The following is a 19,549-nucleotide window of genomic DNA, read 5'->3' on the forward strand; positions in this document are numbered from 1 at the left end:
ATCCACTTACTGCTGCGAGTGTTCGGAACGAGATGGCGTAATCTGCGACGCTTCCTCCTTGCCGGATGGACATGAGCTTTCGGGCTGCGTCGGTACTGATGTCTGCCTGATCGAAGACCCGAAGCATCTCTTCAGAAAACAGCTGGAAATCAAAGCACTCAGGTCCCTGTCTTTGCCAGATAGCAGTAGCCCAGGCTCGCGCCTTACCAGCTAATAAGGTGATCACAAAGGCAATCTTGCGGCGATCCGTAGTGTAGGTGGTAGGCTGAAGCTCAAAGGTGAGTTGACACTGGGTAAGGAACTCTCGGCACTCACTGTGCTTGCCGTCATACCTCTGTGGTGCAGGAAGGCTGGGTTCGCGAGGTGAAGAAGGCAGCATTGCAGGAGGCACTGGAGCAGGAGTGGGAGCTGGATCAGGAGCAGGAACTGGATCAGGAGCAGGAGATGCAGGCAGAGATGTCAGCTGTGCCAGGGTTTTCCCAATTTGCTGAAGCAGTTCCTCGTGGCGAGCGAGGGCCTCACGTTGGCTGGTGAGCGTACGTCCATGAGCGTCCATGGTCGCTCCGAAGCGTGTCAAAGCTGCCATAATTCCCTGAAGGTTGGCCGGGTAGACAGTTGAAGCAGCCTCTGCTGAGTCGGTCAGGACGGAGTCTTTCTGTTAGGGTTTTGCTGGGATTCGAACCTGGTTCGTTGGTGTGATAATCCAGCAAACCCCCACTAGGCCACCAGGGGGATGACTCAAATGCAGAGGCGTGAGGCGGAAGTAGAAAAAGAATCAAAAGGTTTATTTAAACTATATACACTATATACAGGCCAAAACAAAAGACAAAAAAAAAACCAAAGAGTATAATCCAAAAGAAAAGCAAAGTGCAAAAATTCAAAAGCTAAGAAGATCAAAAAACACAGTACAAAGGAAACTGGAGATAAACATAACAGCACAAAGACTCCGTGACAAGAGGACTGAACTCAGGGGTATAAATAGACAAACTAATTAAGGACACAGGTGAAGATAATTAGGCAATTAACACAAACACAAAACACAGGAACAGTGGCGGCCTCTAGAGGCCAAAATAAACACGACATGAAAAGGAAATAACAGCGGCCTCTAGAGGCCAAAACAGTCCTAGTCCTAACAGCAAGAGTGACCACTGTTCTGGTCTGTTCCCTTCAATTAGTACCTTATTACAGAAACCAAGAATGTAGTTATCAAGATCCCAATACTTGAGCACTTCCATTGGAATACCATCTGGACCAGCACTTTTATTATTCTTCAATGCTCTTAAGTATGGTCCCAGTCCAAATATAGGTTGCTTCCCATAACCTGATCCATTTGTGCAGATATATCAAATACATCAACAAGATTAAATCCAATGACTTTTACATGAATGCCTTGCAGATGACTCATACAATAATTCTTTTATCATGTACACTTTCAGAAATAAAATTTTAGTCTATCCACATTCACTGGATACGAGCAATCGTGTGCTCTGATTCGCTACTCTACTACTAGGTTATCAGCTCATATACCGTTAGTAGATAAAAACAAAATGGAGGCTTTGTTATCAAGTATTTAAAAGAAACAGAAATAGCTAAATAATATAGATTTTTTTTTGTCCCCCCCCCATATCTCCTGTTCCACACTCCAGCCCAGTTGGTGGCAGTAATACACCTTTAAGTTGGTTTGCCAACCACCAAAAAAAAAACCCTAAAGAAGAACAACAACAAAATGGCGGAGTGTGTTGCTGAACCAACCGAGGATGAAATAATTTTTTTATTTTTCAAGAATTATCATTATCGCATTTTTCACAAATTGCTACTGTCATTTCGCCAGTTTGTTTACATTCTAAGCGGAAATTATTTTATCGGGCATTTTGTACAAAGCTTTTATTTATTGCATTTGCAAAAAAAAAAAAAAAATGTAAAATGCTCTGCTTCTCAAAATCCAGTGAATGTGGATAGAATAAAACAGTTATTCCACTCAATCTTGTTGTACATGGCTTATAGCCAACTCGGAGCTATATGCCTCGTCAGCTATCAGCTCGTGTACGACTCGATTTATTGGAATAACTGTTAAATATCTAAAGAGTATAACAACATTACATTATTAACGCTATAATGATCATTTGCCTTACTCAGCTATTTTCATCTAATCTGACCTCTTCATCCATTTATCATCCACATATCTAGGTCCTTTCATGAAGAGAAAAAGTGTCTGTTCTTTTGAATATCTGAATAACTGAGAAAAGTGTGGCTGCCTGTTCCATGAGCAGAGAGCCGAGGACATTTTGGGACATGAACAGGCTGTGCCTTGAGAACAAGAAGAAAAAAAAAAATCAAGAGAAAATGTTCAGGATGGCATTATGAGCTGAGAAAGAGGCGTAACAGTGTACTGAACTCTACTAACAGTGGGGAACAGTAAGATTAGAAGTATCTGTTTTTCCTTTTCCCTCACAGCTTTGCATATCTGATACTGACACGCTCTTTGTTACAATCTTTCATCGAAATCAAATATTTAAAAAAGATTCAAATGCCAAACAAGCAACACTTCTGTGGGTTTTATGCTGCTGGTATACACACACAGCCTAAATACATGCTTTCAGTGAGCGATCCACTTCTGATCAACGTTGCCAAAAGCCCCGATACAAGTAACTGTAATAAAATCAGCAGCAGCACAAAGCAATCAACATGCCCTAATGACATGAGGTGTACACTCACATATCTGTAATTTACAGCATACTGAGATCACAAATAGACGTATTGTTTGAATAATACAGAAAGTGGACTCTCTGCGACATTCCGTTACTGAGTTTTGTGAAACCCAGAGATGTGATGGTGACAGATGTGGGACACTACAGTGGTGCTTGAAAGTTTGCGAACCCTTTAGAATTTTCTACATTTCTGCATAAATATGACCCAAAATATCACCAGATTTTCATACAAGTCCTAAAAGTAGATAAAGAGAACCCAGTTACACAAATGAGACAAAAATATTATACTTGGTCATTTATTTATTGAGGAAAATGATCCAATATTACATATCTGTGAGTAGCAAAAGTATGTGAACCTTTGCTGTCAGTATCTGGTGTGACTCCCTTGTGCAGCAATAACTGCAACTAAACATTTCCGGTAACTGTTGATCAGTCCTGCACACCAGCTTGGAGGAATTTTAGTCCATTCCTCCATACAGAACAGCTTCAACTCTGGGATGTTGGTGGGTTTCCTCACATGAACTGCTCGCTTCAGGTCCTTCCACAACATTTCGATTGGATTAAGGTCAGGACTTTGACTTGGCCATTCCAAAACATTAACTTTATTCTTCTTTAACCATTCTTTGGTAGAACGACTTGTGTGCTTAGGGTCATTGTCTTGCTGCATGACCCACCTTCTCTTGAGATTCAGTTCATGGACAGATGTCCTGACATTTTCCTTTAGAATTCGCTGGTATGATTCAGAATTCATTGTTCCATCAATGATGGCAAGCCGTCCTGGCCCAGATGCAGTAAAACAGGCCCAAACCATGATGCTACCACCGCCATGTTTCATAGATGGGATAAGGTTCTTATGTTGTAATGCAGTGTTTTCCTTTCTCCAAACATAATGCTTCTCATTTAAACCAAAAAGTTCTATTTTGGTCTCATCCGTCCACAAAACATTTTTCCAATAGCCTTCTGGCTTGTCCACGTGATCTTTAGTAAACTGCAGATGAGCAGCAATGTTCTTTTTGGAGAGCAGTGGCTTTCTCCTTGCAACCCTGCCATGCACACCATTGTTGTTCAGTGTTCTCCTGATGGTGGACTCATGAACATTAACATTAGCCAATGTGAGAGAGGCCTTCAGTTGCTTAGAAGTTACCCTGGGGTCCTTTGTGACCTCGCCGACTATTACACGCCTTGCTCTTGGAGTGACCTTTGTTGGTCGACCACTCCTGGTCTTGAATTTCATCCATTTGTACACAATTTGTCTGACTGTGGATTGGTGAAGTCCAAACTCTTTAGAGATGGTTTTGTAACCTTTTCCAGCCTGATGAGCATCAACAACACTTTTTCTGAGGTCCTCAGAAATCTCCTTTGTTCATGCCATGATACACTTCCACAAACATGTGTTGTGAAGCTCAGACTTTGATAGATCCCTGTTCTTTAAATAAAACAGGGTGCCCACTCACACCTGATTGTCATCCCATTGATTGAAAACACCTGACTCTAATTTCACCTTCAAATAACTGCTAATCCTAGAGGTTCACATACTTTTGCCACTCACAGATATGAAATATTTGATCATTTTCCTCAATAAATAAATGACCAAGTATAATATTTTTGTCTCATTTGTTTAACCGGGGTCTCATTATCTACTTTTAGGACTTGTGTGAAAATCTGATGATGTTTTAGGTCATATTTATGCAGAAACATGGAAAATTCTAAAGGGTTCACAAACTTTCAAGCACCACTGTATGTGCTCTTTTCACATGCCAGACCTGTGTTGGGTTTAAGGCCAGTATCGATACGAATGAATTAATTTCTACAAACCTCAGACTAGTACACTACACAGATTAATTTGACTTAACTTTTTTTTTCTTTACTAATTGATTCTAATCCACAAACAAACACAATAATCACACTTGAACAGATAAACCAAAAAAAATACAAAGATGAGCCTGGGATTCTGTCAAACCCTGCTCGGTGTAAAGGAGCATAAATGAAAGAAACGCTTATGTTTAAATTCACTGTGTGTTAAAATCAGAGAGGAACCATCAGGGCTTTCTAGGCCTTCAGAGAACGTCCAAATATATCAGCATTTCAAATGTTATATTTTATTTCTTTCATTCTTTAATCGCTTTCATCATTCCATTATAATTATTCTCTTCTAATTCTAATCCGGCCTCATTTTCTATCAAATTTGCTACAGAAATGAAAGGGTTACTGTCCTGAAAACATTAAAACGGAGTTATCCAATGAGATTTTTTTTTGTTTGTTGTCTCTAGGCTGATAAGATTTTAGAGCTGGCTCACTCGTTGTTTAGGACTTCATTGCCGAGACAGAAAGCCATGGCAGTGTATGTTTATGTATGAAGTGACAGATGAATCCTATGACTTTAAATTGCAACCGGTGGTGAGTCTCAGGTCCGGGAGGACTTGAGTATTGGGGGAAAGTGGAGTTACCCCTTAATCACCATTGCTCCCAGGTCCGCTCTGACCCGGAGTGGTAGCACCTGCCTGGGTTCCAGCTATGGGTTAAATAGTACATCACCAATAAGGCGCTGGCAGCAGGGCGCTTTTCGGTGCAATGTGGCAGATGAACCCAACAGGGTCAATGGCACACCACCAGATAGCATGTGGAAGAGCCACTCAAATGGCTATTGGATGTCATCACTCAGCAAGTCAGTTGTCACTGTGGGGCAACTTCCATACCAGTCAAGTCTGTGGCACTTTTGTGCACCACTTAGCATCAGGTCTGGAGGTCCAGACAGACAACACGATAGGGGCATGGCATTGTTTGTATTACCTTACTGTGCAAGGTGCTTCGTTAGGAGAGGAGAATCGCTAATATGCGAGAGCTCACGAGGCCAGATATTCCGTGGCAGCTCAGCCAGGACATTCATGCAGCCAGTGCAGGTGACTCTGTCGCTCTGGTGCAGGCCTCATCTGTGTTTCTGTGCATCCTAATGAAGTAGTCATCATCACTAGCGATGGACAGCCAATGGGATGATGACAGATGAATTAACCAATCAGATTTTGATTTATAGTGGGAGGGACCAAAAATGTATTGCCCTAGGCCTTCTCAAAGGCCAATGCTAGCTTAACCGTGAGTTGGTGCCGTCAGCGCAGCAGTGAAATCACCTTCCAGCTAGTGTAGCATTCATCAGTAGTGTTAGCGAATGCTAATAAAGCTATCGAGAGCAAGCAGCGCAGGCGAACGACTGAGAAACTAAGAGTTGTGTCTCCAGACTCTTCTTCTGCGCACGCATGCCACAGTATTTTTCACTCAGACTTAAGTATTCATTTCCCTCTGTAATTTACTTAGTTACTTTTAAAATCAACATCGACAACTACACACAACGGAGCGACCTGGCAGCCTGGCAGCTAATCCCTTACAAAATCCTTTGCCCTGTTGCTTTTTTGTTGTGTCTGGCTAAGTTGACTGAGCTTAAGTCCCAGCTCTAATAGTAACGGTTCACCACTGGTTAGAATTACAGTGAACCAGTGAGGAAAACTTCAGTCCGTTCTGCTGAGCTCAGGAAACCCAGCTCTCGTGTGTGATCTGAGCATGACAAGCAAGTACTCTTAACTTTCCATGAACGCCCTCTGTTAAACTGCTCCTTTCTCTCCTTTCACATAGCTCTCTTACTCCTAATAATCTCCATGACCCAAAACACCATTTTAAACTTTAAGAACAAGTCTGAAACAAGAAACAAACCAACCTTTCTACAGTAACATGAATAATTTTAATTCTAACCTTCGACTCTTTGATATTAATTCTTTCTTAATCCACGAGCCAAAGTTTTGATCCTAAATGAACGTGGGCATTTCTGATGTGATTAGTAGAAATACCCTTAAGCCGGAGCAAACGTGGGTCAGCTATGCTGTTGAGTGGACATCTATCTTCCCCTCCTCCATCCTCCTCTTTTATTCAGTCTGTTGATGTAGCACTCAGGTTTGCATATTCTGGCATACAGGGTGTTGTGCAGAAATGTAACACCTATGGCTTTGCTAAGCTTGTAGACAAAAAGGGCTTTGACCAGTGAACTCCAGGCTTTTCAAGTTTTTCTTGTCCCCCAACACAAAACTTTGCTCTTTCGTTGACGAACCAAGGACATCCAACATTCCAGGATATACACTGATAGTATAAATAAGTTGCACGCTTTGAGCGAGATCCTCTGGATCTTCAAAGTCACTTTTTATTATCATTATCAAATGCTTCGTATCAGTATAATGGAAAAAATATAAGCACTGATACTAAAACTGCTGTACTATTACTCACAAGCCTTATCTTTACTGATTAGCCAAAGTCATGAGAGGAAACGCATGTGGTTGCATACAGTATATCCAACAGCAATAGGTCTTGGCTCTTGCCAAGTTAAAATCAGGTTCCTCCATGGCTAATATTTTAACTATGAATCTGATTGATAATTCATTTCTTGGAGGACAGGGGTCACGAGTGCAACAGTAACGTTTTTTTTTTTGTTATTGTTGTTTTCTTGCATCAACACACATACTGTAATTGATCATTCATTTAAAGGTACTGACTACAAAGTGATCTGAAATTTTCAAATGTTTTTTTATTGTGCATGGCATTTTCCTATGTCCCACAAGAACAATATCATGTGGATAAGATGTGATCATTCTGATGTCCTGAGGGATGCTTTTCTCCATTTTGCGACCATTTCCCTCCCTCTTTAGGTAAACAGTAAGGCCCTACAGAAACAGCCGAACGCGAGGAGCTTTAACTAATTAGCATAACTATGAAACTGGGTCAGACCAAGATGGCGACACGCAGAAAACATCGTGACTCTGCATTGACCTCGGAGAGTTCCGAGTTGTACGGATGTAATTTGTGGTTGACATTCACAAAGAGATCAAACGAAAGATGAATATATCTTTTCTTCATTATGGCTTTTGTGTTATCGTTTCTTTCTCTGTAAGATCAAACCATTAGGTGGATAACTCCATACTCACTACTGTGGAGTCGCGACCATGCATTCTAAGGCTTAGGTAGCTAAGCACTAGCTAGAATGATTTAGTTATCTGTCCAGAAAAATGACATACCATCTAACCTTGCTCTATCTTCAGGGATCAACATTAAGCACTGCCCGATTGCCCGGGGCAAGTGAAACATGCATTCGGGCAAATGGGATATGCCCCTGACATGTCCAACTGGGCAAGTTAGAATGAGCATATATTATGAATTAGCACCACAAAAAATTAGGCTTTTTGATCTTTTATTTCAGTTCCTGAGGCTACGTTCACACTGCAGGCTGAAGTGACTCAAATCCGATCTTTTCGCCCATATGTGACCTGTATCCGATCTTTTATTGACAATATGAACGACACAGATCCGATTTTTTCAAATCCGACCCAGGCCGTTTGGATATGTGGTCCTAATTCCGATTCCTATCCGCTCTTTTCATATGCGACTTCAGTCTGAACCGCCAGGTCGCATTCATCTGACTTACACGTCATCAACAAGCCACAAATGTCACTATTCTGCACGGAAGTAGGCGGCGGGTCTCTCAAAAAAAGTTACAACAACATGGCGCATAATCACGGGCGCAGATAGAGGGTGGGACTCGTCCCACCCAGATTTAAATTCACCTCGCTCGGTCCCCCCCCACTTATAGGGAGGAAAAAAACGTCTATGCTGTCTTTCTTTGCATAAGGCAAACCTCACGGAAAAATCAAGACTTATTACCATTCGGTTTATTGAGGTGCACAGCAGTGTATACATAGTTGCAACAACTCACATAAAACAAAACAAAGACTGATATTCGGTTGGTTGAGCTGCGCAGACTGCACAGGTTGCGAGCTCGAGCTTGGTTGCTATGGTAACCCACAAGTTTGACAGGCATATCGGGGTTGGGGTTGGTTTGCTGGCAGCTTTGTCCCCCCCAGTTCAAAAAACGTATCTGCGCCCCTGCGCATGACATCAATGCGAGGGACGCTTCGGGCTGTGAAGGTTCTGAATCTTCTCAATGGAAGGACGCAGAGGTTAGGGAGCTGATTTCCATTTGGGGGGATGCAGCTATTCAAGCTAGATTGGATGGGTCATACCGCAACCGGGCGGTTTTACTTCCGTAAACACTGGCCATGCTCACTGCGTGTGACGTCGTCGTATCCTGCAATGCGCATGCGGAACACTTTTAGGTCGCTTTTCGTTCATACTGAGGATCACATACAAGTCGCATATATTTGTTAATGTGAACGACCTCACAAAAAAATCGGATTTCACAAAAAAATCGGAATTGAGCATTAAGCCTTGCAGTGTGAACGTAGCGTGAAAGTGTCCCACACTATGTATCTGCCATTATGTCTCAGCTGTTTTCTTAGTCTTGGTTCCATTTACTGCTTTGCAAGTTATTTTATATACCTCCGCTGTTGTAGTATGGTACAGTACTGTTTACAGACACCTTGTGCATGACATCACGCATCACATGATAATTACAGCTGGGGTCAGACAGACACCATCTTTCATGCAAGCAAGACTTAATCTGTCTTCAATATGGTTAATTTTTGTGCTGTTTTTGCTTGTTCAAACAGAGAAATAGATAAAAGGCGTTACCGTCTCCCCGCTATCAAGAAAAATGTTAACAAATAAAAGCAAATGCTTCAGGAACAACAAGGAAATGAGTGGTTAAAGACGAGAGGAGCTCAGCCTGAAAACTCCACAGAAATTCACGATTGTATTTAAAACGTATTTTACAAAACCAAAGTTGGAAGTGAGGATAGTTAGAGTTTGCTTAAGAATCTTGTTTTATTATTTTCTGTTCGCATTCGAGTTAGCTCCTTCATGAAAGTGTTTGATTTTCTTACAGGTGAAGCCGCTTCCTTATTCGACACAGAAAACCCAGATTGGTTTCAAACAACTCGGGCATAAAAAATATTCAACAAGGAGCGACATGCGCGATAAATCCTAAAAGAACAGAACCAATTAACAGCAGAGAGCGCTGGAGCTTTGTTTCTGTTATCAGAGGAACCCAGTCCTGTGCAAAATATTTATATATCTCTTTTTTTTTTTTTTACATCATCCACCTCTAGGTTTATTAAAAAAAAAAAAAAAAACACACTGCGTCATGACAGAGCGGCTGCACTGATTCAGTTACAGGTTGCTAGGTCTGTATAAAACACCCACAACCTACATACTAAACAATTTTAAACTCAAACATTATCCTGTCTGTCATGACACAGCACTTTTTTTTTTAACCTAGCGGTGGATGATATAACAAAAAAAAAAATATATATATATATATATATATATATATATATATATATATATATATATATATATATTCTCAAACATAGTACTGTTCAAAAGTCTTGGCACCCTATTGTTTTCTTCATACAAACTTTGTTACAGATTTCTATTTTATGATTTCTACATTATCGAGTAATGAACCTACAGTCTGAGAGAGTTCTACACAAACACACTGAACTTTACAACAGCTGCACGCATGTGAAATGGAAATAAATCACACAAAACCACATAAACAAACTTTTTGATTCTGATTGGTCAATTACGGCATTCACTTATTTCTTTAGAACAGACTGTTGTCATGTATAACAGAATCACGTCATTAACGGAAGCAATAAAATGATTTTAAATTAATATTTTGTGCCAAGTTGTTCATTTCTTTCATAGGTAGCTGTGTACTGAGGTGCAGTTCGCGTCTGGGTCCTGCATCACCCTGTCGGGGTTTATTTCGCCATCATGAGTCATGACAGTTATGTTGGAAGGAGTCTTCAGTGTCAGTGCTTTGCCTTTGTAACTGTCAAAAGTAAAAGTGTACGGTTTCTGACAAAGAAAATTTTCCGGATGGCGGGCTTAGTGGTTTCTCAATAACATGACATGCTGCTTTTTTATTTTTGTCTTATTAATAAAAGAGACGCTGGTGACAGGATGACTGTTCAAACAGAAAAAAAAAAAACAGGAACTAGCTGTTCAAACAGAAAAAAAAACAAAAACAGGAACTAACTTGTTTCCCAGACATTCCATGAAATTGCATTTAACTATAAGCTCATAAAGAAGACATCACCATGATATAAAATGAATAAATACTCTGTTATGTGCCGTTTACTGGAGAACAATCAACTTCGCGTTGTGTGACATCACACCACAGGTTCATTCATTATTTTCCTAGAACAACATGCCTCACTGTGTTTTATCCCTTTAAAGACATGTACAATTGTTGCACTTGTCCTGATACTTGGGACAGCTTTTATATTAATTTGTTATGCTGTAATCAAGCTTATAGCATAGTAACTGAAATCGAAATCAAATTATGTTAGAAGGTTTTTTTTTCAAAAATGTTTATTTTTTAAATTCTTCTGATCTGTTATCATATACTCCTTTAAAATCACTTACTAGTGTAAGATTCTCATATACCATTAAAAAAATGCAATGCAGTATATTTTTGTTTGTAACACCAACATCGGAGCTTATTTTTCATCTTCATCTTCATCGTGATTATAGCAAATCGTGCGCACTGATTATCGAGAAATAGCCCGGATTTCTTGACCAATCAGTGCGCACGATTTGCTATAATCACGACCAAACTTCGTAGCATCTTTAGTGCTTTTAAGAACAACATTTTCTTTCATAATTTTTTGTAATTCTTCCTCACTTATGGTGATGAAGCGACTAGCTGCCATTTTGCTGAGTCACTCGAGGTGATTATCGAGAAATAGTCTGAATCTCTCGACCAATCAGTGCGCACGATTTGCTATAACCATGACCAAACTTCGTAGCATCTTTAGTGCTTTTAGGAACAACATTTTCTTTCATAATTTTTGTAATTTTTCCTCACTTTTGCTGATGAAGCGACTAGCCGCCATTTTGCTGAGTCACTCGAAGTGATTATCAAGAAATAACCCAGATTTCTTGACCAATCAGTGCGCACGATTTTCTATAATCACCTCTGTATCTATACAAAAGTTTAATATGTTCTACAGTATGACCAGGTTTGAAACCCACTGCTCAAAGAGAACGGCATCTTGTGTGTGTAAAACATAGCTTTCTCGGTATTATAAGGCTAAACTTTTTTTAAAGCAGAAATACTTTAATCTGGCTATGTATATGGTTGCAGCAAAGCAAGATATTATACAATAATAAGGAAATCCAAGTTAAGTTAGATATATTGTTAAAAAAAAAAAGTACCAGACTGTCTGTGGGGTGGGACCCTCACCCGGACACCTTCTGTACCTACGGTAGGTGTCTTTTACTTGGAAAGCTGCATGTAGTAAATCTTTAAAGCTTTACACTAAAAACTAATGATGGTCCATTTACTGTATATACAGTACTGTACAAATGGCTTAGGCACCTTTTTTTAACTACAAACTTTGTTATAGATTTTTTATTTAGTTTTCCAGTACAAAATTAAATGTTACAGAAACACGTTTGTATGCCAGTAAAGAAAGCAGTATATTACTGTAGGTAAGAGATACTTTTCAGATTAAAACATAATGAAGGCTGCTAGGTTTTGCGGCAAAATTAAGACACAAGTGTGACAGTCAAAGTGTCCAGAAGAACTGTAGCTGCTTCTGTAAGATACTCAATAAAACCTACAGCTCATTTCCTTATAAAACTGCACTCATTGTAACTGAGACTTTATATGTATGTGGATCCTTTTTTTGTCTTTTCCCAACGTAGCTCAAAAAGTCATGAACAGATTTGATCAGTGGCGGCTGGTAGTCTTTCAAACAGGGGAGGCTGGTCGGTTACGATGTTTCCAGATTTTAAAAGAAAAAAGAAAAAACACATCAGTTTTGCCCATACTCTTGCCTCTGATCTGGCTGATTGTTGGCAGGGTCACAAACTGTGAAATAACGGGTTCTTTTGGCCCATTAGCCTACTGTCCAATATACATGATGGTGGTGTTGGGGGGTATATTTTAACATTTTATATTTTAAAATTGTGGCATGTTGTTTAAAAATTGATCATTATTGAAAGCAGCTCTTTGTCAGGAACCTCAGCAGTAACAGCAGAGTGTTCTGGAATAGGCACAAGCACTGGCCTTGGGGAGCCAAACATAGAGCTGGGTGCCACACATTTCATTCAATGACACTTTCCCTATATTTTACTTATTTTGACTGAGAAATGTTTTATTGACAATTTTGATAACCCTTCACTTTTAATCCAGGTCTGTAGTGTGAAATGTTCTCGGCTGTGTTTTTGTTTAAAAATGTTTTCCAAATTGTAGCTGTGTTTAATTCATATCCAGAGAAATATATATTCCAATATAATATACTCAGCATAAACATTTTAAATAGATTCTATATTTTTGGTCCATCCATGACATATTACTAAAGTAGCCTATTTACTGTTGTTGATGTGGGTCACTTGCTGTTAGCCAATTCACTTTCTCGTACCAGGAGAGCTGAAAGGAACGAGTATTATTCCCTACCTTTTTCACCAAGTCAATTTGAGGCGTTGGTCTACCCTGCTCTTTAATTTTAATTTTTTCCTCGAAAGGAAGACTGGCAAATGGCTTCGCCAAAATTAAATCAGCAATCCTTGGCATCCATGCGCAGCTTTCTTGCTAGCTGACTAGCCCCCTCAAGTTCAAATTCAGTCACTCAAATAAACGAAATTTCTGGAACTAAGATAGCAAACTTGACAATACTATATTTACACTTTATTTACAATGAAAATATATACAGACTAAAAAAGCTGGTAGAAACTGTATGTAATGAATGAAATCGAAATATAAGCCGATCTCTTACAATACACCACAGCACTTGCGAATCCGCATGGGACTGAACTGAGATTCACTGCTGCCTGTCTATATTTGAAACGAGCTGCCAATCAAAGAAAATATCCGGCTGCTTTCACCAATCACCAGTCTCCTCGCGGAAAGCTTTGCCATGTCCCTCCCACTGTGAGGCTGGGAGTCCGTGGGGCGGGCGTTTTCACAGTATTTGTCCAATAACCGTCTTGCATTTTGATATTGAAAAGCGCATAGCTCCCAAATGCCATTGAAGTCCACTGAGGCTGGGAGTCTGTGGGGCAGGCGTTTTCGCAGTATTTGTCCAATAATCGTCTTGCATTTTGAGATTGAAAAGCGCATAGCTTCCAAATGCCATTGAAGTCCACTGAGGCTGGGCTGCATCGCGCCGTCACGAGGGGGAAAAACTCATGCCCACATTAGGCGAACTGGGGAAAGTTATAACGGAATGATTTCGCACTGTAGTTGGGTTGAGCACATACATTTCTATGATTCTGGATCTGAAATAGCAATGTTATAAGGTCGGCTATAACATAAGCCTAGCGCAATTCATCCTACACGATGTTCGTCATTTTTAGAGGAGGCTGAGCCTCCCTCGTTGTCTTAGAGCAATCGCCCGTGGATTTGATGAAATTTGCTGTACAGCTTTAGTATTATACGAAGTTCAAATGATTAGATTTTGATGCAAATCTGGATATAGGTTGTATTCAATCACGTGACTTTTGCTTGCAAGTTTACTTCCAGTGAATGAAGTGGTGGTCAGGCAAACCGATTTGTCCTGCCATTACATGAAGAGCTCATGAAACCATCTCCGACTATTTTCACAGTTTAGAGGCCAATGCACAGTCAAAATACCTTCAGAAAATTGCTCTTTGTGATGGAATAGATCCTTATATGCTAGTAAAGAAGGATTTTTCCTATGAGTTGGAAAATTATCCATCCGTTGAGTTCCCCAACATCTCAAACTACCTGGTGCTGCAGACATCGTTCTACACGGACACACAGATGAAAACCTGGAAGAGCATGGAGGCAAACAACTTTTTATATGTGACTGGGTGAAAGATCTGGGGATCAGGACAGTACAAGATAAATCCTGGATCATTTTTGCCCGGGTAAGGAGGCAATTTAGGGCTTCTTGTACGCGTCTTAGTTTTAGTATCAGGTGTAAACAAACCACAGTCACTCAATTCCCAATCCTCCGTGCTCTTCTCTTCCAGGTAAATCATTCACAAAGAGCCAAAGAAACCCCTTTAAAGACCTGGGTATTGGTGAAACAGGATGGAGAAATTATCACAGCTCACTGTAACTGCACAGCCAGGGAAGCAATTTCTTTCTGTTAACTCATAAGCTCTGCTTTTGTGTTTACGTGGATCATCTCAATTATCTTTTCTAGTTCAGTGTAGGAGTCCCATCTACATCATTGTCCTTGCAAAGATTGCTAGGACTTCCTGATAAATAAAGTAAAAACATACACGTTAGTTTACAATATGGTGACCACGATCATAAAAACACCTGAGGACTTAAGTGTCTCCTGAACTTCAATACATCACGAAATAAAAGAACATAATGAGGAAAGTGATTTGCGAATCCAAACGAAATAAATCCGAGGAATTTATAAACCTTTCATGAAGTGATCACTGCTAACTCAAATGTTCTTCGACTCCACTCCCTTCCATCACATTTCTCTGCATCTTTTGGTAAAACCCTTTACTCTTTCACCCTTTTTATCACATGTTTATTCCTGTAATATCCAAAAAAAAAAAAAAAACAGGCCATACTGTGGCTGGAAAGTTATTTACTTTGAGGGGATTCCCTAGCAAATAATATGCATGAAATCGCTCACTTTGCACAGTCAAGCAGAAAGAGAAAGTCCAGGTTTACCTTTGTCTTCTTCATCTTTAGGGTTTTATAGCAGCTGGCATCCAGTGTGGCATTACTGCCATCTACAGGTTTACCTTTGACCATGCACTGACAGTTACATCACTAAACTAGAAAAGCACTCGGAGAGCGCAGACCTCCGCCAAGAATCCTTTAAAAAATTCCAGGATCCAGACAGTTATCCGGATCACCGCCAAAATTTAATGGATTGTTACTTGTGCCCAGTCACACCTCTGGAAAAAATTTCAGAGCAATCCATTCATAACTTTTTCCGTAATGTTGCTAACAGACAAACCAACCAACAAACAAACCAACGCTACCGAAAACATAACCTCCTTGGCGGAGGTAATGAACAGCTGATCACACCGAGGTGCTCACCGAGTGCCAATATTTATTAGTTTGGTCCTGCGTTTCCTTTCCTTTGCAACATAACGTCTTTTCTTCTTGCGTTCCGTTACTGGAGTCAGTCTTCCACATTTCATTCGCACACTCACGTCCTACATTTTTCTCTCTTGTTTCAAATTTGTATCCCACAATGCCTTGCGCAAACGGGTAAAGCCCACCACGTCATGCATGACGAAGTATCTTGAATTGGATCGTGGTGAAGCAGGAAAAAATAGCGGAGAATTTAGGGCCATGTGGGCTCTAAAATCATTAATTGTTCTATTTAAAAAAAAAAAACTAATAAAATTGGAAGTCTGTGATTCAAATTCAGTAGCTCTCGGTACACTGAACAAAAATAAACTGGGTGTCAGGGAAAATTATTTTTATGACCTCAACTGAAAAATCTGAAAGGTTTTACTTGGCTCTTTAAAGGTTAAAGAGACAAGGAAAGCTATAGTCTCATTCAATATGAACCCATCCATTATCTGTAGCCACTTGTCCTACAGGCAAGCTGGAGCCTATCCCAGCTGACTATGAGCGAGAGGCATGGTACACCCTGGACAAGTTGCCAGGTTATCGCAGGGCTGACACAGACAACCATTCACACTCACATTCACGCCTACGGTCAATTTAGAGGCACCAATTAGCCTAACCTGCATGTCTTTGGACTGTGGGGGAAACGAGAGCACCTGGAGGAAACCCACACAGACACGGGAAAAACATGCAAACTCCATACAGAAAGGCCCTCGCTGGCTGCTGGGCTCGAACCCAGAACCTTCTTGCTGTGAGGTAACAGTGTTCACCACTACACCACCCAACATGAATCCACTTCATCCATATTTCCACTCTTTCACCTTATAATAATAATAATAATAATAATAATAATAATCCATCCATTATCTGTAGCCGCTTATCCTACAGGGTCGCAGACAAGCTGGAGCCTATCCCAGCTGACTATGGGTGAGAGGCAGGGTACACCCTGGACAAGTCGCCAAGTCATCGCATCACAGGGCTGACACACAGACACAAACAACCATCCATACTCACACCAATTAACCTAACCTGCATGTCTTTGGGGGAAACCGGAGCACCCGGAGGAAACCCACGCAGACATGGGAAGAACATGCAAACTCCATACAGAAAGGCCCTCGTCAGCTGCTGGGCTCGAACCCAGGACCTTCTTGCCGTGAGGTAACAGTGCTCACCACTACACCACCCAACATGAATCCACTTCATCCATATTTCCACTCTTTCACCTTATAATAATAATAATCCATCCATTATCTGTAGCCGCTTATCCTACAGGGTCGCAGACAAGCTGGAGCCTATCCCAGCTGACTATGGGTGAGAGACAGGGTACACCCTGGACAAGTCGGTAAGTCATCGCATCACAGGGCTGACACACAGACACAAACAACCATCCATACTCACACCTACGGTCAATTTAGAGCCACCAATTAACCTAACCTGCATGTCTTTGGGGGAAACCGGAGCACCCGGAGGAAACCCACACAGACACGGGGAGAACATGCAAACTCCATACAGAAAGGCCCTCGTCAGCTGCTGGGCTCGAACCCAGGACCTTCTTGCCGTGAGCTAACAGTGCTCACCAATACACCACCCAACATGAATCCACTTCATCCATATTTCCACTCTTTCACCTTATTATACAATAATAATAATAATAATAATAATAATAATAAGAGGAAGAATCCATCCATTATCTGTAGCCGCTTATCCTACAGGGTCGCAGACAAGCTGGAGCCTATCCCAGCTGACTATGGGTGAGAGGCAGGGTACACCCTGGACAAGTCGCCAAGTCATCACATCACAAGGCTGACACACAGACACAAACAACCATTCACACTCACACCTACGGTCAATTTAGAGCCACCAATTAACCTAACCTGCATGTCTTTGGGGGAAACTGGAGCACCCGGAGGAAACCCACACAGACACGGGGAGAACATGCAAACTCCATACAGAAAGGCCCTCGTCAGCTGCTGGGCTCGAACCCAGGACCTTCTTGCCGTGAGGTAACAGTGCTCACCACTACACCACCCAACATGAATCCACTTCATCCAGATTTCCACTCTTTCACCTTATTATACAATAATAATAATAAATCCTTATGGCTGAATTAAGCTCGAATAGCCTTGTAAATGAACGCAATTTGTTTGAGAGACTTTCACTAAAGTGAAAAGTAGTGACAGTACCAGCAGGCAGCCATGCCACGTTCTGTTCGACAAACTTCAGCTGTTTTCACTGATGCTGCTTAAGTGCGTCTTAAACACCGAGCTCGGTCCAGTTCTCCAGCGCGAGACATTTTGTAGCGTTGTTTTTGTGTTGAAGCAACAACACTCTCTTAATTCCCACCGCTGATCATCCATCAGGGAGAAGGTGCTCCGCAGGGCTGCTCCAGGGGCTGGAGCTCAACACGAAGAACAAATGCGCTTCCGTGCCGAGTTTAGGAGAAAGTGCAATCGTGTTATAAACTGCAATGCAGGCAGTAAGTTGAGCTCTGAGGTGTACCTGCCCTTAGCGGGGTCAATACTCACCCAGAAGGAACTTCCAGGTCCGCACAAAGGCTCCATCCGGGCGCTGCTCCTCAACACCACCACGGCTCCTCAGGCACAAACACGCGGCTTCCTGTGGGCTCCGTTTCTCCTGGTCAAGCATAAAGGACTATCACACACACGAGTGACGAGCAGTGTGTAATCCTACTGAAAGATAAACAGCGCAAGAGAAAGTCTTGGCCCCCCTGCTATTACTGAGCAGGAGCAGTCATCCGGAGGTTGTCATGACACGCAAAGCCCCTCCCACAGCCCCGCCTCTTTATGTAAATACACACACACACTCTTGGCGACAGGCTTGTAAAACTCATTTAAATAAAGTATTAATCCTACAAAAACGAGCTTTAAGATTAATCCATTTTGTTGATAATAGAGAAAGTGCCCTTCCATTGTTTTCCAAAACCAATATTCTACCAGTGAATCTTCTTTTCTATGAATGTATTTCTAAATTAATGTATGACGTTGTTAACCCTTTGATGCAAAACATGGGTCAAAAGTGACCCGGCTGAGTTTTTATCTTCTATATGTTTGCAATAAATTAATTCCATCATTCAGTATTCAAGGTATTCCTCAATTAACTTGTTTTTGATCATCATACAGTACCGTTCAAAAGTTTGGGGTCACCCAGACAATTTTGTGTTTTCCATGAAAAGTCACACTTTTATTTACCACCGTAAGTTGTAAAATGAATAGAAAATATAGTCAAGACCTTTTTCTGGCCATTACCAGCATTTAATCGACCCCACAAATGCGATGCTCCAGAAACTCAATCTGCTCAAAGGAAGGCCAGTTTTATAGCTTCTCTAAAGAGCTCAACTGTTTTCAGCTGTGCTAACATGATTGTACAAGGGTTTTCTAATCATCCATTAGCCTTCTGAGGCAATGAGCAAACACATTGTACCATTAGAACACTGGAGTGAGAGTTGCTGGAAATGGGCCTCTATACAGTACACCTATGGAGATATTGCACCAAAAATAGGGTGACCAGACGTCCCGGTTTTACCGGGACAGTCCCGATTTGGAGTTGTGTGTCCCGAGTCCCAACAAAAGTCTGTCGGGACACGGATATGTCCCGGTTTTCGCCACTTGCGACGTTTGCGACTGAGCAGCGTGGGAATCATTAGCCGAGAAATGTCTGCATTTACTATTTTGATGAATGGACAGGAATCGCAAACTTTCCTGGTTACTGCCCCCTGGCCCTGTGGCATGGGTGTTTATTTAGCCACATTATTCCAGACAACAGAACGTGTTGCCATGCAACAATAAAATAAACATTAACTGGCGCG

At 41.2% G+C, this 19,549-nt stretch overlaps 1 protein-coding gene across 2 annotated transcripts in view; it reads right to left on the bottom strand.

Moving 5' to 3' along the window:
- The window catches only part of abcc3 (ATP-binding cassette, sub-family C (CFTR/MRP), member 3), a 139,911-nt gene extending 121,429 nt beyond the window's left edge, over positions 1-18,482 (bottom strand). Inside the window, exon 1 of one of the 2 annotated variants that reach the window (XM_060939630.1) lies at positions 18,249-18,482. In XM_060939630.1, coding sequence (XP_060795613.1) covers positions 18,249-18,284 — 36 coding nt within the window. In that variant the 5' untranslated portion in view covers positions 18,285-18,482. The remainder of the gene's footprint in view (positions 1-18,248) is intronic. The other variant, XM_060939631.1, reaches the window with a different exon arrangement.
- Between the last annotated feature and the right edge of the window lie 1,067 nt (positions 18,483-19,549).

This window comes from Neoarius graeffei, chromosome 14 (assembly GCF_027579695.1).
Source record: "Neoarius graeffei isolate fNeoGra1 chromosome 14, fNeoGra1.pri, whole genome shotgun sequence".
Lineage (NCBI taxonomy): Eukaryota > Metazoa > Chordata > Actinopteri > Siluriformes > Ariidae > Neoarius > Neoarius graeffei.